Consider the following 25,942-nt stretch of genomic DNA (forward strand, 5'->3'; position numbering starts at 1 on the left):
AATCGCGCTGACCGCGGATATCCCGCCCCGCGGGCGGGCCGGATCAGAAAAATAAACATTCTGATTAATAGCGGATGGGTTGCGGGCGGTTGAAACGATGTATCATTAATGAGGAAAACTAATATTAATTACGTTCTCTAGTCTATGAACGTATTTTAAGCTACATTTTTCATCAGGCACATTCTTAGTCGCCTATTGTAGATCCCCCAAAGGACCCACGGCCGTAAACCAAACAATAGCCATGTGCTAGGTCGCTAGGCTCCACTTTTCGTCCATATATGGTCAATGATGTCACCCTCAAAAAGGAGTCTCCGCTGAAGACGTGTTTGAAGAGAAGACCCGTTCGTATTTTCCCATACAATGAGGCAATCCAGTAAACTAAACTTAAAGCTACAGTATAGCGTTAGCCGAGTAAACTACATGAGGGCAAGTGGTGGACTGGATATAATACAGCATGGAAGTTTATTTGGAGTCTTGGACTGCAGCGATCGCACCAACGGCAGCAGAAACCGTAAGTTCGCTCCTTCTATAGCGTTTTATAGCGTTTATAGCGTCGGGTGCATGGCAGGCGCGGATCTATAAAAATTAGTATGAAATAATTTGCGCGGATTTATGGCGGGCGGACGGTTCATGCATACACGCGGATTAGGATGGAATAAAAGCTCATCCGTGCATCTCTAACGCACACGCACGCACACACACACACACACACACACACACGCACATGCACACACACACACACACCACGTTCAGACCAATGAGCAGGGTGGGTCCACACACACACACACACACACACACACCACTTTCAGACCAGTGAGCAGGTTGGGTCCAGGGTAATCTCACAGTAGCCAGCCGTAGATGCATCTACGTCTGGAACACATCCCGCCCCCAAGGCAAAAAAAAAGATGCGTGACAGACATATGAATTGACCAACCACGGACCTCGTGGGCGGTGCATTCGATATGTGTGCATCAGCCAAATAGATCCCGGGTGAAACATCAACTTTCTTCATTGAAATGGCTCAAACGCCCACGACCACGCCAACTAAAACTGCAAACTTTGGCTGCCTTATTTGCTCCAAATCATTTGGTTCGGACAATAGAGATAAACTACCATTATTTCACGGACACAACTCAACAGTACATTTGAGTAAAGTAGAACTATACCCAGACAGAACAGAACTGGTAGGAAAATAAGTTCTCCCTTCACAGTGCCTCACAGCCTTCCACTGAAAGTGTTTCCTTGCCGGACTGTAAATAACGGATGCAATATGACACAGCTTCCATCGCAGCCCAGCCAATCAGATTTCTCCCACTACATCTTGAGGGATTTTGCCGGAAGTCTCCCGGAAAGTTGACTTGTGATTCAGACCCTCCATCGCTGGAGACTATTTCCACTGTTAGCCTACTTGAGCCATGTTCAACCTTCTTTAATTTAATCCCTGGTCAGATAGGACCCGGGAGAGATGCATAACAATAGAGAGCCAAAGTCGACACCAATTCCTGCTTCAGCATGCGCACCAAGAGATTTCATCTGCCATTTATTTTCCCATAGACATTTCATAAATTGCTTGTAAAAATAGTTTTACTTGTGAAACCAAGTGATTCAGATATATTTAGACTCAGGAGAGACCATAAAACATTTCACTCAGACCAAAACTATAAAACAACAACACATAAATGAGATGAGATCACATGACAGAGAGATTGAGTATAGAGAAGGAATAGCAAGGGCCACAGGACTGAGCCCTGAGGGACACCGGTGCTGAGTGCAAGGTCTGAATAAGGATCCCCTCCATAAGACCTGATAAGAGCGGTTAGATAGATCTGAAGCAAGACTGGAGTGATTCATCGTTCAGATAGAATGGAAAGGATTTAGTGGTTAACTATATGAAAAGCTATACCAGCGTTTCATTTCACTTCCAGCCAGACAGCCTCCATGACAGTTTTGTTTTTAATCATGGCTAACCTCAGTGCGCCGGGCAGAGCCATAGATGGTACACATATTATTTATTAAAGCAACTACGAGCAAGATTGTAATTTTGTGGTTATGGCCGAAGTGGCTGCTATAAACCATTTCATTTCTCTCCGGCCCGCACACAGACTATAATCATCAAGACTGCACTCGCCGATTAACTCGGCGTTGGTCTCATCTACTATTAGAGGTAAGATGTGAGGCATTGATATTAAATTTAGACTGTTTAATAACAATTGAAAATCTTGCTCGTAATTGCTTTAAAATAAAAAATAAAAAAATATATTCCAGTCATCGCCACAAGAGATAACCCCGCCCACTAGGGCTGCACGATATGAGGAAAAGCTGCGATGTGCGATAACACTGTTCAATATTGTGATGACGATATGACCTGCGATAAATAAAAAATGCTATAAACAAAAATATTAATGGGTAGGGGTGCTCCGATCCGGCTAAGCCACGATCCGATCCGATTCCGATTCCTGGGGTCACGATCCGATTGCAGAATCGATTCTCAATTCCAGAATCTAATCGATTCTCAATTATGTAGTTTTATATTGCAATAACACACAAAGGTAAATCTAAGACAAAAAATGACAAATGTATTAACTTCAAATTCAACTTCTGAAGTATTACAGTGAGGGCCTAAATTCATTTTGCAATATGAGTGTGTTAATTTAAGCATACGTATCAGTAAGTGGCACGGGATTCTCAAAGCCTGTGTTGAGGCTCATACGAACAAAAATGCACTCTTGAAGCAAAAAAAAATCCAAAACCAACAAGTTAATTATTTACATTTTTACTTCAATGTAGAACAGTCATTTCTTACACATGAGATTACTTTTAGCCTTTTAGTCATAACGATTATTGAAAGATATTCCATATTCCAGACTGAAATGTTATAACAGAAGTGGAGTATTGGCCAGAATGACATGAACATTTGGACACTTATTCAGCCGGTATCTTGCATGTTGCGTTCAGGTGCACTGTAAAAAAATCAAATAAAAAATCAAATAATTTTTTTGGGCGATAACACGTGACTTTTGCGATGTGTTTATCGCGCATTTTCATATTGCGATGACGATGAAAATACAATTAATCGTGCAGCCCTACCGCCAACTACTATAACAAGAGATAACCCCGCCCACTACGATAACAAGAGATAACCCCACCCACTACGATAACAAGAGATAACCCCACCTAGTGTCCTCTAGAGAGAGTGTGGCGTCAGCGGAGGACCAAAATGCGAGACTCATTAGCCAATGAACAGCCAGTAATGGGTCTCGCGCTACTTTTGCATGCTAAAATAAAGCCGATAATGTACAATTTGATTCATTTCAAGGGATGAAAAACCCTTTCAAAGTACAACACTGTCTATTTTGCTGCAACTCGACAGTGCTGCTTTTTTTACTCAAGAGTTCCACTTTCTACTTCCTGGAAAAAAACTGGTCCAATGGAGTGAATGGAGATGTCGGGACTCTTCTATTATACGGCTCTGACCCCACCCACTACGATAACAAGAGATAACCCCGCCCACTAAGATAACAAGAAATAACCCTGCCCACTACTATAACAAGAGATAACCCCGCCCACTGCTATTCACGAGTTTCCTGATGAGACTGTGGGCGCTTCCATGACACCCTCCCTCCCTGTTTCCAGCTGCCGGTTGCCTGTTTCCGCCCAGATAACAGACAATAACAATAACAGAAATGAGGTCATCGTATTTATCAGTTTTACAGACATTTTCATCTGCTGGCCATGCCCCGATTCCTAACCAATAAGATTTGTTTGTCCCATCTCTCGAGGTGGGTCACCAAGCCGAGTCGGGCAACACGAGTTAACCCTTTAAACACACACACACACACACACACACACACAAACACACACACACATACACACACGCACACACCACACACACCCTCTCTCTCTCTGATCTGTCTGCCTGTCTGTCAATCTGTCTCTGATTTGTCTGTCTGCAGGAGAACCCGTATCTCTGCAGTGATGAGTGTGATGCATCCAGCCCGGACCTGTCTCACCCTCCCCAGCTGATGGGCGACAGGGAGAGGGGTGGGCTCATCACCTATTGGCAAACAGTCACATGGTCTCGGTATCCTGAGCCTCTTTTGGCTAACATCACCCTGTCCTGGAACAAGAGTCTGGAGCTGGTTGATGACATCATCGTGACCTTCGAGTACGGCCGGCCAACCATCATGGTTCTGGAGAAATCCCTGGACAAAGGTGATTGTTCCATTTTAACTGACAACGCACAACAGTGTTTTTGGTCTGTTCTAACAATGTTTGGCCAAAATCTAAAGGCCTTTGCAGGGTTCTGTGCAGCCTTGGAGCCTTGCCGCCTGTAGACTGTACATACTCGAACATCACTCATTGCATTGGCTGCAGTACACCTCTGAAACACTAGGTGGCTTATGGTGCACTCATGGCCATTACATATGCAGAAGGCTTTGCTAGATAAGGGACAAGCATTGTTAAATGAGGAAATGGCGTTTCCTTGAGCGGCAGCACTCCCTCTACTCTTTTGTATTATATTGTCCTGTATGTGAACAATCGCTAATAAAGTTGTTAAAAACATGGCTGTCGGTCTTCCCCTCTCGCAACAAGTACGTCAGGAATTTGTTTTAGTGTAAGTATGCAGTGTAGTGTCTGAATATTGATACGACTATCAATATTCAGAGATAAAAGGAAAATAGGAAAATATCTAAAGACAAAATCACAACATTGTAATAACTGGTATTATGATGGTCATATTGTAGGTGTAACGTGGTATTATGATGGTCATATTGTAGGTGTAACCTGGTATTATGATGGTCATATTGTAGGTGTAACGTGGTATTATGATGGTCATATTGTAGGTGTAACCTGGTATTATGATGGTCATATTGTAGGTGTAACCTGGTATTATGATGGTCATATTGTAGGTGTAACGTGGTATTATGATGGTCATATTGTAGGTGTAACCTGGTATTATGATGGTCATATTGTAGGTGTAACGTGGTATTATGATGGTCATATTGTAGGTGTAACCTGGTATTATGATGGTCATATTGTAGGTGTAACCTGGTATTATGATGGTCATATTGTAGGTGTAACCTGGTATTATGATGGTCATAGTGTAGGTGTAACCTGGTATTATGATAGTCATATTGTAGGTGTAACCTGGTATTATGATAGTCATATTGTAGGTGTAACATGGTATTATGATGGTCATATTGTAGGTGTAACGTGGCAGCCCTACCAGTTCTATGCCGATGACTGCATGGAGGCGTTCGGGATGCCAGCCAAACTGGTGCGGGACCTGGCCCCCAGCAACCTAACCCGGGTCATCTGCACCGAACGCTACTCCCGCTGGGTCGGAGCAAAGGTAGGGTTAACGTAAACTACCCCTAAACCCAACCCGCTGTGTCGGAGCAAAAGCAGGGTTTTTCCTGCGTAGATAATGACAAGCTGGCAGCCTCCCTCAAATTCCGCTCCGCCTCCAGCCCTCAGAGGATATCTGACAGCAGAAAACTATTTTCTAACCAGCTGGAAGCATCGCACTGGGTGGATTTCTATCATTAGTAACTGCAGTTGCAGTAACCCGGCGTGTTGCCGCTGTATCGTAATCAGCACAGAGTGCACTGGAGAAGGCTCTGCCTAAACTGCCAACGAGTAAGAAAGAAGTGGAGTGAAACTTAGCCTTTGGTCACACCTGGCGCTTAACATAAGCAGAACTGAAGCTTGAGGCAGGCTCAAGCTGAGCTGGCGTTTAACCGTTCACACAAGAAGCCTTCTCTTTTCCTCAGCGCCTCACTCGGCACGCCTTGAACCCGCATCACAACTCCCATTGACTTCATGACTGGCAGCTTCATGCGTCACGCTTGGAAAATAGGACTGAATCCTGAACGATCGCTTGAGCAAGTCGTGAGCGTGGCTTCAGCGTGACACGCACGCGGGTGGTGTGAACGGCCTCGCCTGTTAACAAGGACGCCTAAATGAAACTTGTGGGTTCAGCGAAGGTTGAGCTTAGGTTGAGCTTAGGTTCAGCGTATAGGTTGAGCTTAGGTTAATTAAACTTGTGGGTTCAGCGTAGGTTGAGCTTAGGTTCAGCGTATAGGTTGAGCTTAGGTTCAGCGTAGGTTGAGCTTAGGTTCAGCATAGGTTGAGCTTAGGTTCAGCGTAGGTTGAGCTTACGTTGAGCGTTGCTTCGGCGTGCTGTGTGAACGGCCACTTACTCAGCTCAGCGCTCGACGGCGGTGAGGTGGGCTCTTTAAATACGACTTCCATGTGCGGTGGGGCGGTGCATTGTGAGTTGTTGTTACCTAGTTGGTGAGATGCAATGGTGGAAAGTAAATAAACAACGTCCTCATTTTTTTACTCTCCATGACAATGAGCTTGGCTATATTGTTACTCATTTGTTACATTAGCTAACTAGCTAAACCAAATAGCTACTTGGGGTGCTAATGCTGACGCTGCTCTAGTGGTGCGTTCAGGGTCAGTCTGAAATACCAGCTACGGTGAGTTCACTGAGGTGTGAGAGAGTAAATGACTCAGAACGAGCTAAACTCATAATACAATGGAGAGGCAACATTATTACACAATGGTATGGGCTTTCTAATAGATCAGTTAGAACTGTTATCTCTACATTTATAAATTGCCCATCTTTAAAAAATCCCCTCTATCATAGATGGTTGCTTCTTCATTTAAATGGTTGGCAATTGGCTGACAACATACATTACTGATATTATTTAGCTTTTTTTTTGTCTTTATTTTCTCAGTGTGCATTTCTAGAATTGAATGACAATGTAATGTTAAACAGTATTTCATAAAGTTATTATTATAAGCAACATTCTGAGTAGGTTTGCATAGTTATATAAGTGCATCAAAGTGCATATAAGTGAGCTCAAAAATCCATTAAATTCACTACCGCCATATCAGTAATTGGTTAATCCCCCGTCTAAAATCATATCAGTGTCAGAGTCCCATATCGGTCATGCTCTAATACCACCTCCAGCTAGAACGTCAAAACACAACAAAACAAAACAAGAAAACTGCATAAGATAATAAGATACACAATAATCCAACAACAAACAAGACTATTGGACAAACAACCAAATAAAAACAATGCATTCAAAGTAAATACATAGATCTTGCCCTGTTAGCAAATGGTAAATGGCCTGCATTTATATAGCGCTTTACAATCGGTAGGTAGTCTACATTCACCCATTCATACACCGATGGCGGCAGGCTGCCACGCAGGGTGCCTACACACCATCGGGAGCAATTTGGGGTTCAGTATCTTGCCCAAGGACACTCCGACATGCACACTGGAGGAGGCGGGAATCGAACCACCGACCTCTTTGATCCAAAGCGATTAGTGGACAACCCGCTCTACCTCCTGAGCTACAGCCGCCCCCTAGTTAGCAGCTAGGAAATGCATAGCTTTAAATTGGAAAGCATCCAATCCCCCAGCTGTAGTTCACTGTTGGAATAATCTCTCAAGCTACCATACGTTGGATAACATTTACTACAAGAGCAAAGGCAGATTAACAACTAGTCGCCTAGTCGACTACCTTTAGGGACGACTAGTCGACTAGTAAAATTCCCTAGTCGTGAATGCCCTAGGCTGACAGTGTTTGACCAATGAGAGGCTGGCATGGTGAGTGACAGAGTGCTTGACCACTAGGAGCCTGCATGGTGAGTGACAATGCTTGACCAATAGGAGACTGGCATGATGAGTGACAGTGTGTCTGACCAATAGGAGGAGAGGAGCGTGGTGTTCGAGGTGCGTGCTCGGTTGGGGGTGTTTGCGGGTCCGAAGCTGATCAACATGGCCGCCCTGTACACGCGGATGGAGAGCATGAAGGGACTGAGAGAATTCTTTTCTTTCACCAACCTCCGCCTGCGTCTCCTCCGGCCGACACTGGGCGGGACTTATGTCCAGAGAGACAACCTGCTCAAATACTTTTACGCCATCTCCAACATCGACATCCCTGCCAGGTGACCAACTAGTCATCATTATCTACAAGCAACTAGCCACATCTACCCACAAATAGCCACATTAACCAGCAACACATCAACCAGCAAGTAGCCACATCTAACAACTAGCCACACCAACCAGCAACTAGCCACATCCACCAGCAACTAGCCACATCTATCAGCAACTAGCCACATCTACTGTATCAACAACTAGCCACATCTACTGTATCAGCAACTAGCCACATCCACCAGCAACTAGCCACATCTATCAGCAACTAGCCACATCTACTGTATCAGCAACTAGCCACATCTATCAACACCTAACCACATCTTGTAGAACCCCTACTACTAGACCATAAAATACTATAGGTTAAGAGCACTTATTGTGTGTGTGTGTGTGTGTGTGTGGTGTGTGTGTGTGTGTGTGTGTGTGTTGCAGGTGTAAGTGTAACCTGCACGCGGCTGGGTGTGTGTTGCGTGACGGCTCTCTGCAGTGTGTATGTGAGCACAACACGGCCGGGCAAGACTGTGAGCGCTGCAGCCGGGGGTTCAAACCCCAAAGCTGGAGACCAGGGTCCTACCTGCCTCTGCCCATGGGCACTGCCAACTCATGTATGCACACACACACACACACATACACACACGCGCGCGCGCAGACACACACACACACACATAGCCACCGTGACGGCACCCATTGGGTTTTAGACTCCCATTTTAAAGCTTCAAGTTTGGCCTTTTGACTGTCGCCATCTTGGACGAGAAGTAGCCTGGATGGAAAAACCTCTCTCCGAGTCTTCCGGGTATGGGTGGAAGATCCGGAACCAAAGTGCTGTGTTCCAGGGAAATATTCCGCACAATTCTAGCATTCCGTTCAGACTTTATGTTATGGATCCGACAAGTTTCTTCAAGTACTTCTTTGAAAACTTTGTTTGGTATGTCCATGCTTCTTACTAGTAGCGACTGGTGAGGTTAGGCTGCCTACTGCTGCATTTCTATGGGGGGAACGAAAACACTGCGGACCATCGGAAGACGGGGCAGATCTTCTTCTGTCTTCATGCCTGTACCAGAAGAGCCGCAGCGCCACCTGCTATCGGTCTGTGAACCATGATCGCACTTCTTTTTTCAGCCATAGACGATGATGATTAATTTATGACCTCAGCAAACACTCTCCTAATGAGTTTATGACCTCAGTTGCTAGTTTCAAGTCTTCTTGGTCAAATAGACTATGTTTTTGGGCTTGATTAACAGGTCGCCTGTCCAGTGTTCGACCAGCTGGCCGGTCACGGACCAATAGCTGTGTCTCTTTGTGAAACCCCTGGTCTCACGTTAGCTGTGTCTCTTTGTGAAACCCCTGGTCTCACGTTAGCTCTGTCTCTGTGTGAAACCCCTGGTCTCACGTTAGCTGTTTTTCTGTGTGAAACCCCTGGTCTCATGTTAGCTGTGTCTCTGTGTGAAACCCCTGGTCTCATGTTAGCTGTGTCTCTGTGTGAAACCCCTGGTCTCACGTTAGCTGTGTCTCTTTGTGAAACCCCTGGTCTCACGTTAGCTGTGTCTCTGTGTGAAACCCCTGGTCTCACGTTAGCTGTGTCTCTGTGTGAAACCCCTGGTCTCACGTTAGCTGTGTCTCTTTGTGAAACCCCTGGTCTCACGTTAGCTGTGTCTCTGTGTGAAACCCCTGGTCTCATGTTAGCTGTGTCTCTGTGTGAAACCCCTGGTCTCACGTTAGCTGTGTCTCTGTGTGAAACCCCTGGTCTCACGTTAGCTGTGTCTCTGTGTGAAACCCCTGGTCTCACGTTAGCTCTGTCTCTGTGTGAAACCCCTGGTCTCACGTTAGCTGTGTCTCTTTGTGAAACCCCTGGTCTCACGTTAGCTGTGTCTCTGTGTGAAACCCCTGGTCTCATGTTAGCTGTGTCTCTGTGTGAAACCCCTGGTCTCACGTTAGCTGTGTCTCTTTGTGAAACCCCTGGTCTCACGTTAGCTGTGTCTCTGTGTGAAACCCCTGGTCTCATGTTAGCTGTGTCTCTGTGTGAAACCCCTGGTCTCACGTTAGCTCTGTCTCTGTGTGAAACCCCTGGTCTCATGTTAGCTGTGTCTCTGTGTGAAACCCCTGGTCTCATGTTAGCTGTGTCTCTGTGTGAGACCCCTGGTCTCACGTTAGCTGTGTCTCTGTGTGAAACCCCTGGTCTCATGTTAGCTGTGTCTCTGTGTGAAACCCCTGGTCTCATGTTAGCTGTGTCTCTGTGTGAAACCCCTGGTCTCACGTTAGCTGTGTCTCTGTGTGAAACCCCTGGTCTCATGTTAGCTGTGTCTCTGTGTGAAACCCCTGGTCTCACGTTAGCTCTGTCTCTGTGTGAAACCCCTGGTCTCATGTTAGCTGTGTCTCTGTGTGAAACCCCTGGTCTCATGTTAGCTGTGTCTCTGTGTGAAACCCCTGGTCTCACGTTAGCTGTGTCTCTTTGTGAAACCCCTGGTCTCACATTAGCTGTGTCTCTGTGTGAAACCCCTGGTCTCATGTTAGCTGTGTCTCTGTGTGAAACCCCTGGTCTCATGTTAGCTGTGTCTCTGTGTGAAACCCCTGGTCTCATGTTAGCTGTGTCTCTGTGTGAAACCCCTGGTCTCATGTTAGCTGTGTCTCTGTGTGAAACCCCTGGTCTCATGTTAGCTGTGTCTCTGTGTGAAACCCCTGGTCTCACGTTAGCTGTGTCTCTGTGTGAAACCCCTGGTCTCACGTTAGCTGTGTCTCTGTGTGAAACCCCTGGTCTCACGTTAGCTGCTTCTGGCTCCAAAAAATCAAGATGCGATGGTCAAAATGCCAAACTCGAGGCTTCACTATGTCCATATTGTTATACGGTCTATGTCACAGACATGCACTAACATAGGCTCTCTCTCTCTCTCTCTCAGGTGAAGCAGCAGAAACAGTAGCCAGTAAGTTCTGTCTGTCTGCCTGCCTGTCTGTCTGTCTGTCTGCCTGCCTCTCTGTCTGCCTGCCTGTCTCTCTGTCTGCCTGTCTGTCTGTCTGCCTGCCTGTCTGTCTCTCTGTCTGTCTGCCTGTCTCTCTGTCTGTCTGCCTGCCTCTCTGTCTGTCTGTCTACCTGCCTGTCTCTCTGTCTGCCTGTCTGTCTGCCTGTCTGTCTCTCTGTATGCCTGCCTGTCTCTCTGTCTGCCTGCCTCTCTGTCTGTCTGCCTGCCTGTCTCTCTGTCTGCCTGTCTGGCTGCCTGTCTGTCTCTCTGTCTGCCTGCCTGTCTCTCTGTCTGCCTGCCTCTCTGTCTGTCTGTCTGTCTGCCTGCCTGCCTGTCTGTCTGCCTGCCTGCCTCTCTGTCTGCCTGCCTCTCTGTCTGTCTGTCTGTCTGCCTGCCTGTCTCTCTGTCTGCCTGCCTCTCTGTCTGTCTCTCTGTCTGCCTGTCTGTCTGTCTGTCTGTCTGTCTGTCTGTCTGTCTGTCTGTCTGCCTGCCTGTCTCTCTGTCTGCCTATCTGTCTGTCTGTCTGTCTGTCTGTCTGTCTGTCTGTCTGTCTGCCTGTCTGTCTCTCTGTCTGCCTGTCTGTCTGTCTGCCTGTCTCTCTGCCTGCCTGTCTGTCTGTCTGTCTGTCTGTCTGTCTGTCTGCCTGTCTGCCTGCCTGCCTGTCTGTCTGTCTGCCTGCCTGTCTGTCTGTCTGTCTGTCTGTCTGTCTGTCTGTCTGTCTGCCTGTCTCTCTGTCTCTCTGTCTGTCTGTCTGTCTGTCTGTCTGTCTCTCTGTCTCTCTGTCTGTCTCTCTCTCTGTCTGTCTGTCTGCCTGCCATCAGTCCATGAACATGGTCACAAGATTACATAAGTTAGACAGGGTGCAACCTTAATCTGTTATTTAGGAGTTAACACACTCAGTGACAGATGGTGTGTGTGTGTGTGTGTGTGTGTGTGTGTGTGTGTGTGTGTGTGTGTGTGTGTGTGTGTGTGTGTGTGTGTGTGTGTGTGTGTGTGTGTGGATCAGTGTTAAACCCTTGTTAGCCCACCTCAACACGCACAAGCAGGACTTAACCTCAGAGACCACCTTCACGCACACACACACACACACACACACACACACACACACACACACACACACACACACACACACACACACACACACACACAAGATATGGGTTTAGAAGTAGCCTAGTGTAAATATGACAGAAAATGTAACTTTTCACGATTAAAAAAGGTTCAGTTTTTGTATGTTGAGGTTGAGATCATTGGCCTGGCACCATGCAGACAGTGTCTGGGCCTCCTCCCTGTGGGCTGTAGACCCACATTGGGAGTCCTGTCTGTGAGTTTGCTGAAGGTGATGATGGAGCTGTGGGTGTGAGTGCTGAGCTGTGCGTGTGAGTGCTGTCTGTGAGTTTGCTGAAGGTAATCATGGAGCTGTGGGTGAGAGTGCTGTCAGTGAGTTTGCTGAAGGTAATGATGGAGCTGTGTCTGTGAGTGCTGTCAGTGAGTTTGCTGAAGGTGATGATGGAGCTGTGGGTGTGAGTGCTGTCTGTGAGTTTGCTGAAGGTAATGATGAAGCTGTGGGTGTGAGTGCTGTTTGTGAGTTTGCTGAAGGTAACGATGGAGCTGTGGGGCAGAGTGCTGTCAGTGAGTTTGCTGAAGGTAATGATGGAGCTGTGGGGCAGAGTGCTGTCAGTGAGTTTGCTGAAGGTAATGATGGAGCTGTGGGTGTGAGTCCTGTCAGTGAGTTTGCTGAAGGTAATGATGGAGCTGTGGGTGTGAGTCCTGTCAGTGAGTTTGCTGAAGGTAATGATGGAGCTGTGTCTGTGAGTGCTGTCTGAGTTTGCTGAAGGTAATGATGGAGCTGTGTCTGTGAGTGCTGTCTGAGTTTGCTGAAGGTAATGATGGAGCTGTGGGGCAGAGTGCTGTCTGTGAGTTTGCTGAAGGTGATGATGGAGCTGTGGGGCAGAGTGCTGTCAGTGAGTTTGCTGAAGGTAATGATGGAGCTGTGTCTGTGAGTGCTGTCTGTGAGTTTGCTGAAGGTAATGATGGAGCTGTGGGGCAGAGTGCTGTCAGTGAGTTTGCTGAAGGTAATGATGGAGCTGTGGGTGTGAGCGCTGTCTGTGAGTTTGCTGAAAGTGATGATGGAGCTGTGGGTGAGAGTGCTGTCTGTGAGTTTGCTGAAGGTAATGATGGAGCTGTGGGGCAGAGTGCTGTCTGTGAGTTTGCTGAAGGTGATGATGGAGCTGTGGGTGTGAGCGCTGTCAGTGAGTTTGCTGAAGGTAATGATGGAGCTGTGGGTGTGAGCGCTGTCAGTGAGTTTGCTGAAGGTAATGATGGAGCTGTGGGTGTGAGCGCTGTCAGTGACTTTGTTGAAGGTGATGATGGAGCTGTGGGGCAGAGTGCTGTCAGTGACTTTGCTGAAGGTATGGAGCTGTGGCTGTGACGTGAGTGCTGTCTGTGAGTTTGCTGAAGGTGTTGGAGCTGTGGGTCTTTAGAGAAGTGAAACAACTCGGTCACCGTGCTATGTCACGTGCTATGACACCGTGCTATGTCAGTAGCCGACTCAATGCCATACATACACGTGATATGCAATATATTGTTGCTTCAGAAATGTTGATATTCTACCTATCTATGGATCGCAGGAACCTACAATGCAGACATTTGATTGTGGCGACCAGGCTGGAGAGATGGTTGTGCTTGTAGTACTGAGTGATAGCTCTTCTTCTCTGGCAGTGGAGGATGGTTGTGCTACTGAGTGATAACTCTTCTTCTCTGGCAGTGGATGGTGACTCTAGCTCATCTGATGGACCTTCTGCCTCCTCGGAGGGAACGACTGGCACAACTACTGACACTACAACAAATACTACAACAACTCCAACTACTACTGACACTACAATTACTACTACAACTACTACCACAACTACTGACAGTACAACACCTACCACTGCTACTTATTTGTTGACTTCTGGCCTAGCCGTTGCATCCAGTGATAGCACAGGGAGTCCTGTCACTGCTACCGACATAGGCAGTGCTGCTACTGACACATGGTCTGTTACTACTGGAGACACTAATACAGAAACTGACAGAGCTACTGATGTTAGCATGACAGATGACAGTACTACAATATTTACTAGCACTAGTGATACTAGCACATCATTTGACAGCGGTACGACTGACAGAGACGCCCCATCCAACCCAGCTGGTTTGGACATCTTTCCCACTGGTCCGACAATAACAGACACGTCCATCACCAGTACCACTAGCCGGCCCACCAGCCCTACCAGTAACACCAGTACCAAGGGTCCCAATAGTTCAGGTCGCAGTACTGACCTCCCCGGCACCAGTACTACAAACCAGGACACAAGTACTACAAACCAAGACACAAGTACTACAATCCAAGACACAATTACTACAAATCAAGACACAAGTACTACAAATCAAGACACAAGTACTACAAACCAAGATATGAGTACTTCAAACCAAGGCACAAGTACTACAATCCAAGACACAAATACTACAAACCAAGACACAAGTAATACAAACCAAGACACAAGTACTACAAACCAAGATATGGGTAATACAAAACCAGATATGAGTAGTACAAACCAAGACACAAGTACTCTAATCCAAGACACAAGTACTACAAACCAAGACACAAGTACTACAAACCAAGATATGAGTAATACAAACCAAGGCACAAGTACTACAATCCAAGACACAAATACTACAAACCAAGACACAAGTAATACAAACCAAGACACAAGTACTACAAACCAAGATATGGGTAATACAAAACCAGATATGAGTAGTACAAACCAAGACACAAGTACTCTAATCCAAGACACAAGTACTACAAACCAAGACACAAGTACTACAAACCAAGACACAAGTACTACAAACCAAGATATGAGTAATACAAACCAAGACACAAATACTACAAACCAAGACACAAGTACAGTGTCTGTCAGCGTCGTCACCTCTGTGCCATCGTCCCTAGCAACCACCCTAAGGCCAGCCAATGATGAAGCTCCGTATGGCACCGCTGCAGCAGGCGTAGCTCCACCTAGTCAGTCAGGCCCGACCAACCAAGACTCTCCTCCCACTGACAGCACCGTAGCTCCGCCCACAGCTGCAGCTCCTCCTGAGGCTCCTCCTCCAGACTCTGCCACCTCCAGGCCTACAGAGGGAGCTCCTCCAGATGATGCGTCAGATCAAGGTTATTATAGTTTAGCATTTTTCATTCAACCCAGTCGCCAGAATAAAATGTCAACATTGTACGTTTCTGCACAGCACGGATGTGTACAATCTCAAGAGAAATTCAAAACAAAACGTTGACCGTTTACTATGGGCTGATATATGTGCCACCTCAAATTGAATTTGAATTGCTCAACTTGAATTCGAAATTTTTCATTTTGAATTTGAATTGCTCTTTTTGAATTCGAAATTTTTCATTTTGAAATTGAATTGCTCTATTTGAATTCGAATTTTTTTATTTTGAAATTGAATTGCTCTATTTGAATTTGAATTGCTCTATTTGAATTAGAATTTTTTCATTTTGAAATTGAATAGCTTTTATATTTTGAAATTTTTATTTTTTAATGTGAGTTGAAAAACTGAATCTGAATAGCATAATTTTAAACTGAATTTATTTGCTTTGAAATTATTCAGTTTCCACATTCCTATTTCAAAATTCAATTCAAAATTTTCAGAATCTTGTGTTCAAAAATTTCAACATGTGTGTGCGCCATCCGGGTCCTTCAAGGAGGAAGAGGAGGAAGGAGGAAGAGCAATCGAGCGCTGATTGACCTAACTCCTTTTTGGCCGAGGCACCACACACCCACTCCCGCTAGAACTATTTGGTCTTGTTGTATTCAGGTTCGCTACAATCATAGAAGACCACTTTGAGTTGAACAAGGATGTTTATACAGTATATATCATTGAACAGTACATGACAGCGAATCTCGTGAACCCGGAACTGATCCTCCCCCGACCCCGTGACATCATCAACAGGTCAACATCATGCACTGAGATTACACCTAATGGTGCGTTACACCACAGGTCTTTGCTCCCACGGATGTATTAAATTAGCCGCCCGCCAGTCTTTCCATTGTCTGCTCATCATCATGGACGAGAGGACACCAACCACGGTAAATACCAACTGGTTACCATGTATTTTCACCGGCATAACGTAACGTAGCTACACCAGCTGAGCTTGTTTCTGTGGCGCTTAGCCTAGTTGGCTAGCTAGCCAACTAGCTAGGCTAACTGCCACAGAAACAAGCTACGGATTGATGTGTGATTTCCAGGTAAGAATAAACGCACAATGTTGAGCATTTACATTACATGTTATTCACAGGTATATGCCACACTATATATTATCTCAGAAACTAGCGTAATTGTGTTTGGTAAGATAAAGACATTTGATAAATGAATGAATTTTCCTTGTAGGCTGTAGCTAGAACAGTATGTTGCTATAGCTAGCGAGGTGGAGGTAACGTTAACGTTAGCTAGATTAGGCTACGGTAGCATTATCGATCTAATTAATTCTAGCCGTAAACATTTCAGAAGCTAGGTTAGCAACGCTGGCCACACATGTAACATACAGTAACTACTATGTTTTCTCTTATTAGAGATTCCAAGAAGAGAGAACATTGCCTCTGGCGATGACTAACTGTGACGGTGGGATGGGGAACAGGACAACTGCTAGCTGTGTCTATCACGGACCCAAACCTGCAGACTGCAGCAGATACCCGCAGATTTGGAGAGATGTTCTGCAACCACCATACTCTTGTGTCTCCACGCTACTACACATCATTTTGCTCCTTGTATGGGATGAAGACCCGTCGTTGACGTTGGGGAAGACAGCTTTTATGTTGTAGCCACTTTGAGTCCAGTTTTTGTTGATGTGAGTAATGTTCAGATAGAGGGATGCTATTTACTATCTAGCTGCTGTCACTATGCATTATCAAATACCTACATAAATCAAATCCAGTCAAGAACATAGGGTCTGCATGGGAAAATATGTAATTTAAAAATGGAAAGCATGTAGGAACCCTGCCAATCATCTTGCATATTGATATTTGTGGCTGTGAAGAACAGTCTTAATCTATACAGTGATATGCAGGCTATCATTACATTTTATAAAACATGTACAGTACTTGTTAGTAGTTTCATGTTTGGTTTTACCTGTAATAAATAAGGACATTTATATATGTGCCTTTTATTTACCATCACAGCATAAATGACAATGCATAACCCCTCCTAATGTGATGTCAGAAAATCTAAGTAATTATGCATGACATTACATTTCAGGGCATAGAATATTTTTTTATTCCAAAATAACAGATGTGGGACACAATCAATTAACTATTCATACTGTTTGCAACAGTAACATTTACAGTGCTGAATAATGGAGTTGCATGAATATGAGTGTGCACTGATGATGTGGCCTGCAAAGATGGGTTAGTGTTAGTGACCGGCAGCATTTAATTTAGAAATGTTATAGTGGAACCTACATAGAAAGAAGTTTTACCTGGGCACTTCACAGACTGCCTGGAGTAAAGACATATGGAGCACTCTTTTCTGTCTGCACGTTTATTAATAGGGGCTGAGTGACATTTTGACAGGTAATCTTCTTCTAGTCTTCTTCAGAGTAAAAAATACTTCAATGTTAGACTTTTTTTAAATGTTAGTTGTACAAAATCCCCCCACCAGTTCAGCCCCACCTAACCAGCCACACCTGGGGCCCTGATTGAGCTGCACATGGGCTCAATAAAGGGTGGTTGATTGGGTGAAGCTCAGTAGGCCATGTATGCTGTTGAGAGGAGGCTGCTCTGCTCTGTTCTTCCCAATTGATTGTCCATGTGCAGATGCATCGTTTGAAGTGTTAGTTTATTATAGTTAGTTCCTTTGAATATTGATTGAGTATTTGATTTGAATTAGATTTATTATATTACTTTACAGTTTAATTTGTTTTCCCTTGTTTGATCAAATCCTTTGTTAATACCTTGTTTGTCTTTTAGGCCAAATCATCTGTCCACATGATTTTCCATCATTAATCAAGGGATTTGGTTTGTAAATAAAAACCCTGGCATTAGTTCCTCTGAATCCTCCTCATTCCACCTGGATGTCTCACTTGCTGAGGCTACACCTGTAACCTCCACCTTTACAGTTTAACACAGTGTTAGTGTCAGAGGTATGCACCTTGCTGCTACAAACTGAACATTTTCTAGTTGGAAAAAATAAGATTACTATATACTATAATTAATTGGGCTATATTTCATATGCTACATTTCAAAAGACAATCTGTGACGACATGTTTCCTGTCACACCTAGCCCTCATTCGCAGCTTGACAGAAAACGTTGTTCAGGCTCTGGAGATCTGGGATGTACTGGTAGTCCTTTATCAATGCTCTCCAAAACACATCCTACAGGAGAACATAAAACTGTTATTCTTTGCAATTCTTTTAAAAATCAATGCTAAAACATTTTAGGTTAAAATATTGACACGAGTAACTGGTGAGCTGCAGATGATGTAAACGTTTGTAATAAATGTTATCTCTTCTACTTCAACCTCTGTCTAGTCTGGTCAATTATATGACAAGATACACTTAGCCTACTGTAACACAGTCTTGGGGTTTGTCTTCCTTGTCTAGAATGGACACAAGGCCACTACTGCAACAGCAGCCTTATGTGCAGGGTGAGAATCTAGCACTGCAGCTAAATGCTGGTGAAATACTAAAGTGGCTGGTAGATTTAAGACGCAAAATAATTAATTTCCCACTCTGGTAACGTCCAACATGGTGTTAGCTGTAGCCTAACACCAGCAAAGAGACAACTTGTGTGATGACAATTCATTTAACACTAGCCGGTTGCCAATATTGACTGCATCAAAGATGTAGCAAAGTAGTATTACTATTACTATTAAAACGATTATGAATTATATTCGCTAAACATTATCTCAACAGACTTACCAGCGGCTTCGTTCTGTGATGCGTTTGTTATGGTTTGTTCACACTTCCTATACGTCCTGTTTGCGGGAATATCATTGGCTGATTCAAGTCATGTGACGCTAAAACGAGCATTTGATTGGTTTTTGCGATAGCACTGCCATAACGTTTCCCTGATCTAATAAGTTACGTTTTCATTAAACTGCGTTCGATTTGAGGCTGCCAACAAACGGAATCGTGTTCAGAAGAATTTTATTTAGTTCATATGAAAAAAGCATCTAACCTCAAAATGGGGATCGATCATCTCAAAAACGAAAGCAGATAGCAGCCTTCGGCCCCTCACCTAAAAAGGAGTTCGGTCAATCTGCGCTCGATTGCTCTTCCTCCTTCCTCCTCTTCCTCCTTGAAGGACCCGGATGGCGCACACACATGTTGAAATTTTTGAACACAAGATTCTGAAAATTTTGAATTGAATTTTGAAATAGGAATGTGGAAACTGAATAATTTCAAAGCAAATAAATTCAGTTTAAAATTATGCTATTCAGATTCAGTTTTTCAACTCACATTAAAAAATAAAAATTTCAAAATATAAAAGCAATTCAATTTCAAAATGAAAAAATTTGAATTCAAATAGAGCAATTCAAATTCAAATAGAGCAATTCAATTTCAAAATAAAAAAATTCGAATTCAAATAGAGCAATTCAATTTCAAAATGAAAAATTTCGAATTCAAAAAGAGCAATTCAAATTCAAAATGAAAAATTTCGAATTCAAGTTGAGCAATTCGAATTCAATTTGAGGTGGCACATATATCAGCCCATAGTTTACGTTTCTAAAATGTTGCAGTTTATGTTTCTGCAAACCTACAATCTCAACGTAAGTTTGAAACAAAACGGCAGTTAACTCCAAAAACGCCTTTCCAACATTAAACGCAAATAAAACAATTTTGGTTATGTTTAGGCAAGTAAAACAATTTGGGTGCGGTTCGGGTTATGGTTTGAGTTAGGCTTAACCCATTGATACCTGATGCAGCATTTGTGTGTGTAGCCCTTTAAGACCGCAAACCGCATGACGCGGTTCACGGTCTTAAAGGGATACACACACAAATGAGGGATATACACGCAAATGCTGCATCAGGTATCAATGGGTTAAATAACAAAAATGTTAAATGTGACTTATGGTTGAAATGTAGACGCTGGGACCCGAACACGTGTTTACGCCCTCCATCCACCCTGACCACATGACCCTTAGCGTGCTATTTCAACAGCAGCCTCTATCATGTTGCTGTACACATATCTAGACACGACATCAAACACATGTTTGGTTCAGAAACGTGATATTCTATGTATCCATTGATGGCAGAAACGTACAATGCCGACATTTTATTCTGGCGACCAGGCTGTTTTCATTAGTTTATATTTTTATTTAGTTTTGACTTTTTGTTTTCAATTCCAGTTTAGTTTTATTAGTTTCAGTTTTAGTTTGTCTTGAAAAAGTATTATGTAATAAAGACTCTAACAAAATATCACACCATTTAAAAACTGTTTTTACATGTAAGGACAGATGAACAACCATCCATAATATTTTGTTCGTTTCCGTTAACATAATAACCTTGCTCCTCTCCTATACCTATGGCTCCTGATGCTCCTCTGGACTCCTCCTCAGCACCTCCTCCTGCAGGAGGAGATGATGTCATGCCAGACACAAGCCCCGCCCCTTCAGATCAACCAGCTCCAGCTGCCGATTTGGCCCCTCCCCTTGACTCTACCTTCCCTCTAACAAACGCTCAGGATGCAGTCAATCTCGGACCAGATTCCGGGCCGGATCCAGGACTGGACTTTCCACAAGAGTCGGTCAGTGAGCCCGTCAGTGAGCCTGCTGGAGGATCCGGGGACCTTCCAGATAATTCTCCTGGGTCTGTCGATCCTGCCGGATTGGATCCAGTTGATCCTGGAATGGATTCAACAGTGCCAGACACGATGGAAACAGGAAATGGTGGACCGGATTCTGCTGCCACTGGATTGGATTCACCTACACCAGATCCTGTGAGGCCAGCTCTGGATGCTGGCACAGATCCTCCACCAGCAGTCACTGATCCTGGAGTGGATCCTGGAGTGGATTCATCCCCTTCAGCACCTCAGACAGAAGGAAAACTTGGAGTGGATTTTGCTGTCAGCGGACAAGAGGAAAGGAGTGGAGACAATATCAAATCAAAACAAGAGGAGAAAGAGGAGAGAAAAGAAGAGAAAGGTAAACAATGAAGAGCTGTGATGCTGTTAGCTTGGTCAGATAAAAAAAGGAAATCAGATACTAATGTAGGCTACACACTTAACATGTGGGCTACTAGGCTACATACTTAACATGTCTGATGTATACTGCATACTTAAATTATCGAATATAATTCAATATATAAGTTCAAGTTTGTTTACTTATAGCCCATAAATCGCAAGCATGCATCTAAGGACTTTAATGAACAAAATTGAATAAACTAATGAATAAAAGACAAACATAGTGGAAAACACACAAGGTAGGGAAGAGCAGATTTTAGCAAGACAATCCAGCTATTCTCCAGCCTAACGGTACAACGGTAGTATACATAGAGGTCTTCATGGGTCTTCCTGGACTCTAGAATACAAGACCCGATACGGGACCTGTACGGGTTCGGTTCCATGTTTTATATCATGGTCAGTTGTGTCTGGGTGCGGTCTCCTACTGTCAGCGTGGGTACCGGGTAGGGCTGGGACGGATCACGGATAATCCGTGACCCGTACGGATCAGCCCCCACGGTTCGGCACACGGTTCGGAACGTCGTGGTCCGCGGACCCCCCCCCCCTTTCGTTTCATTTAACGTTTAACGTTAGTGTATGAGAACGCCTGCAGCGCAGCCAGACACAGACAGGCATCATCATGGCAAGCACAAGTGAGCTTCCTCATCCCTTCGCTGTAAAGTCTCTCTGAAGGCTGTGGCTAGTGGCTACTAAAGACAGCAAACTTATTTCAACACCTCTGAAAAAGCACAGGAATGCGAGCAGCATGTTGCGCGCTGCACAAGATAGCGAGAGCCACAACACGCACACACACACACGCGCACACGTTTCACGAACACATTATCACCGGACGGTGAAATGTTGCCTTGGACACATAACAACAAAACAACACGTGGGGCCACCGAGTAGCATAACGTAGCATCAACGTTATGTTTCCAGACTCACCCGGTCTGGTCTGTACCCGTGTCAAGTGACTACGTTAGCAAGCAACAGGCAGGAAGTTAGGCGCAGTGCCACCTAAAACAGGAAGTTGGGTTGTTTTGCCTTCAGAGTAAAAGCATCAATTGTGTCATGAGAAAAAAATATGTTTTGAGCTGTGCAGGGCAACAAATGGTTAGAGAAGTATAATAGTATTAAAAATTCAAATCAAAAATCTAATTTTGAGAGAAAAAATCTGATATAGCCTATATATTTTTTTTTTGCTGATCCGAAAAATCCGTGATCCGTGGCTCAAAATCCGTCACGCGATCCGATCCGTGGGTTTTCTGATCCGTCCCAGCCCTAGTACCGGGTCTGTTTATCATTGTGTGTAGTACCCGAGTGGATTCAAGAAGACCTGGCATCCGCGCTGATCACGCTGACCCGAGATCAGCACTGATCACGCTGACCCGAGATCAGCACTGATCACGCTGACCCGAGATCAGCACTGATCACGCTGACCCGAGATCAGCACTGATCACCAGAGAAACGCATGGAAGCACTGTGGAACCTGCGTGATGCGTGATGATTAGAGTGCACAGCACAGACCTCCTTCCACCAAGCTTCATTAAAATTGGGCCGGTCGTTTTTCCATAATCCTGCTGACCACCAGACAGACAGACAGCACTGAAAACAGAACCTCCTTGGCGGAGGTAAAGATGTTGAGCAGCACCAGGTAGTGAGTTGGAGGGGAGGAAAGGCGTCAGATGATACCTTAGTAAAAACAGTCCAGTAACCTCCCCACCTGCCCAGCACAACCTGGCAACTCTTTATGTTATTTTGATTCTGCGTATTTGATGCTGATGATGCGTAGGCTACTACTGTATGTGGTATACGACATGAGAGACGTTTTGAGCAATGGAACTATTGTACATTTTTAGCAGTAATTTGAATTACTGGATCTGTCGGGTCCATAAAATAGACATGGGTGTCTGGGTCTCTCTCCTCTCAGTCTACAGACTGGGTCGGGTTTGTAATATCTCGAGAAAAAACGGGTTGCTATATATAGTATCAATTATCGGGTCCGATCAGATCTCTGAACGAATTTCCCAGGTCCATTAGGGTTTGGGTCTGTCATTTTGGAGCCGTGAAGACCTCTAGTATACAGCCGGGTACTTTTATTTTCACACACACAAGATCAACATGCCATGCAGCAACACGCAGCATGCTCACACCATGCGTGGACAGCACATGGGACACAGCATGGCATCAGCTGACATGGCTGCTATAGAGAAGGTTATATTCTCAACAAAATGAGCCTTGTGTCATGCAAGGTGGAGTCTGGACACTTGAAGTCAAGTTAAAAACTGTTAGAAGTTGGAGCAGTACCTTTACATGACAATGATGCCCATCAAACTGTATGTAACTGACCTCTGTGACCTCTCCATCACACAGTCTGTATGTAACTGACCTCTGTGACCTCTCCATCACACACAGTCTCTGTGACCTCTGTGACCTCTCCATCACACACAGTCTGTATGTAACTGACCTCTGTGACCTCTCCATCACACACAGTCTGTATGTAACTGACCTCTGTGACCTCTCCATCACACACAGTCTCTGTGACCTCTGTGACCTCTCCATCACACACAGTCTGTATGTAACTGACCTCTGTGACCTCTCCATCACACACAGTCTGTATGTAACTGACCTCTGTGACCTCTCCATCACACACAGTCTGTATGTAACTGACCTCTGTGACCTCTCCATCACACACAGTCTCTGTGACCTCTGTGACCTCTCCATCACACACAGTCTCTGTGACCTCTGTGACCTCTCCATCACACACAGTCTGTATGTAACTGACCTCTGTGACCTCTCCATCACACACAGTCTGTATGTAACTGACCTCTGTGACCTCTCCATCACACACAGTCTCTGTGACCTCTGTGACCTCTCCATCACACACAGTCTGTATGTAACTGACCTCTGTGACCTCTCCATCACACACAGTCTGTATGTAACTGACCTCTGTGACCTCTCCATCACACACAGTCTGTATGTAACTGACCTCTGTGACCTCTCCATCACACACAGTCTGTATGTAACTGACCTCTGTGACCTCTCCATCACACACAGTCTGTATGTAACTGACCTCTGTGACCTCTGTGACCTCTGTGACCTCTCCATCACACACAGTCTGTATGTAACTGACCTCTGTGACCTCTGTGACCTCTCCATCACACACAGTCTCTGAGACCGAAGAGGAACAGAAAGAAAAGGAGAGAAAGAAGGAGGAGAAATACTATGAGAGAAAAGGTAACATGGAGCTGAGGTAGCTGCACTGCTAGCCACCAGTCAGCTAGCAGCAGCAGCACAAGCAGCAGCCTAATAGTAATAGCAGTGGTAGTACTTTTTTAGTAGTTGTACAGTTGTACTTTTCAGTAACGATCTTGTGGAATGTAATTCCTTGGTTCTATTTGGTCCGATTCATTAAACAGAACGAGGAACTGATTCAGTCTGACTGCTCTGAAGCAGTCCTCCCCTCTGATTGGTATTTGTGTAGCAGGGGACAGATCTGATTGGTAGTTGGGGTAGTGCTGTTTGGCTGTTGCCATGGTTACATGCCTTACTTTGTGTCCCAAGCGACCCAGAAGCTTCTCATCCCAGGCGGTCCAAAGTTCAGCCAGCTGTCCAAAATCGCCTATGTCACTTTCCAGGGTAAGACTGACTCCTCCCACTGTGTGCTGACTCCTTCCCCTGGAACCTGACCCCTTCCCAAAGGAACCTAACTCCTCCCACTGTGTGCTGACTCCTCCCACTGTGCCCTGCTACGGGGAGCAGAGGTTCCCAAACTTTTCAGACCATGATGTACGAGACCAAATGTCCCTTCCCACTGCAGATTTGTTTTCCATAGCATATAATTAACTGATTTAACCATGCACTAGCATCAGAAAGGCTACATAACAACTAGGGAGGCACCAATTGTGAAATTCTGGGCCGATATCGATGTTTAAAATAACAATTTGGCTGATACTGATACCAATGTTTTGTTCGCTAAAGTCGCTAAAGATCGCTAAAGTCGTGGCAAGTGATTGGTTCCCCCGAAATCCTGGGGGCACCAATCACTGACCAGGAATCCATCAGCAAACCCAGAAACAGATCTGTAGCATGCAGTCACGTAGTGTATCTGACCCAGAGGGAGATCTGCAGCATGCAGTAACATAGTGTATCAGACCCAGAGGGAGATCTGCAGCATGCAGTAACATAGTGTATCAGACCCAGAGAGAGATCTGCAGCATGCAGTAACATAGTGTATCAGACCCAGAGAGAGATCTGCAGCATGCAGTAACATAGTGTATCAGACCCAGAGAGAGATCTGCAGCATGCAGTAACATAGTGTATCAGACCCAGAGAGAGATCTGCAACATGCAGTAACATAGTGTATCAGACCCAGAGAGAGATCTGCAGCATGCAGTAACATAGTGTATCAGACCCAGAGAGATCTGCAACATGCAGTAACATAGTGTATCAGACCCAGAGAGAGATCTGCAACATGCAGTAACATAGTAGTCTAGCAGAATGGGCCCTCAGATTTTGAGATACCCCTACCCGAGGTAGAACAAATGACAACAATGATTTTTCTCATCTTTAGGGTCTCCCATTAATGAAATTGATTGTTGTCAAAAAAAAAATTGGGGGAAAAGATGTTTTTTTGGCTGTTCTTTAGAACTACCCCAATCCCTGAAAAAGAGCCAAATTAGGCCAGTCCGAATAGGGGAAAGGTGACAAAAAAGCCAATAACTTGAGAATGCTCACTCTTTTCCTCATCATATTTGCTGAGGTATGAACCAGGTGGCTGCCCTACATCACCAAATAGTCAAAAAATGATTTACCTAAAAAGATAATGACTTAT

General features: G+C 44.8%; 1 protein-coding gene across 1 annotated transcript in view; it reads left to right on the top strand.

Moving 5' to 3' along the window:
* Positions 1-25,942, top strand: part of LOC310778001 (netrin-G2-like) — a gene marked incomplete at both ends in the record, with an annotated part of 48,119 nt that overhangs the window by 2,828 nt on the left and 19,349 nt on the right. The window contains 4 exons of the mRNA XM_083638322.1: positions 3,954-4,212; positions 5,208-5,353; positions 7,730-7,968; positions 8,387-8,559. Coding sequence (XP_083494448.1) covers positions 3,954-4,212; positions 5,208-5,353; positions 7,730-7,968; positions 8,387-8,559 — 817 coding nt within the window. The remainder of the gene's footprint in view (positions 1-3,953; positions 4,213-5,207; positions 5,354-7,729; positions 7,969-8,386; positions 8,560-25,942) is intronic.

The sequence above is a fragment of the Poromitra crassiceps genome (genome assembly GCF_964638095.1).
Source record: "Poromitra crassiceps genome assembly, chromosome: 6".
Lineage (NCBI taxonomy): Eukaryota > Metazoa > Chordata > Actinopteri > Beryciformes > Melamphaidae > Poromitra > Poromitra crassiceps.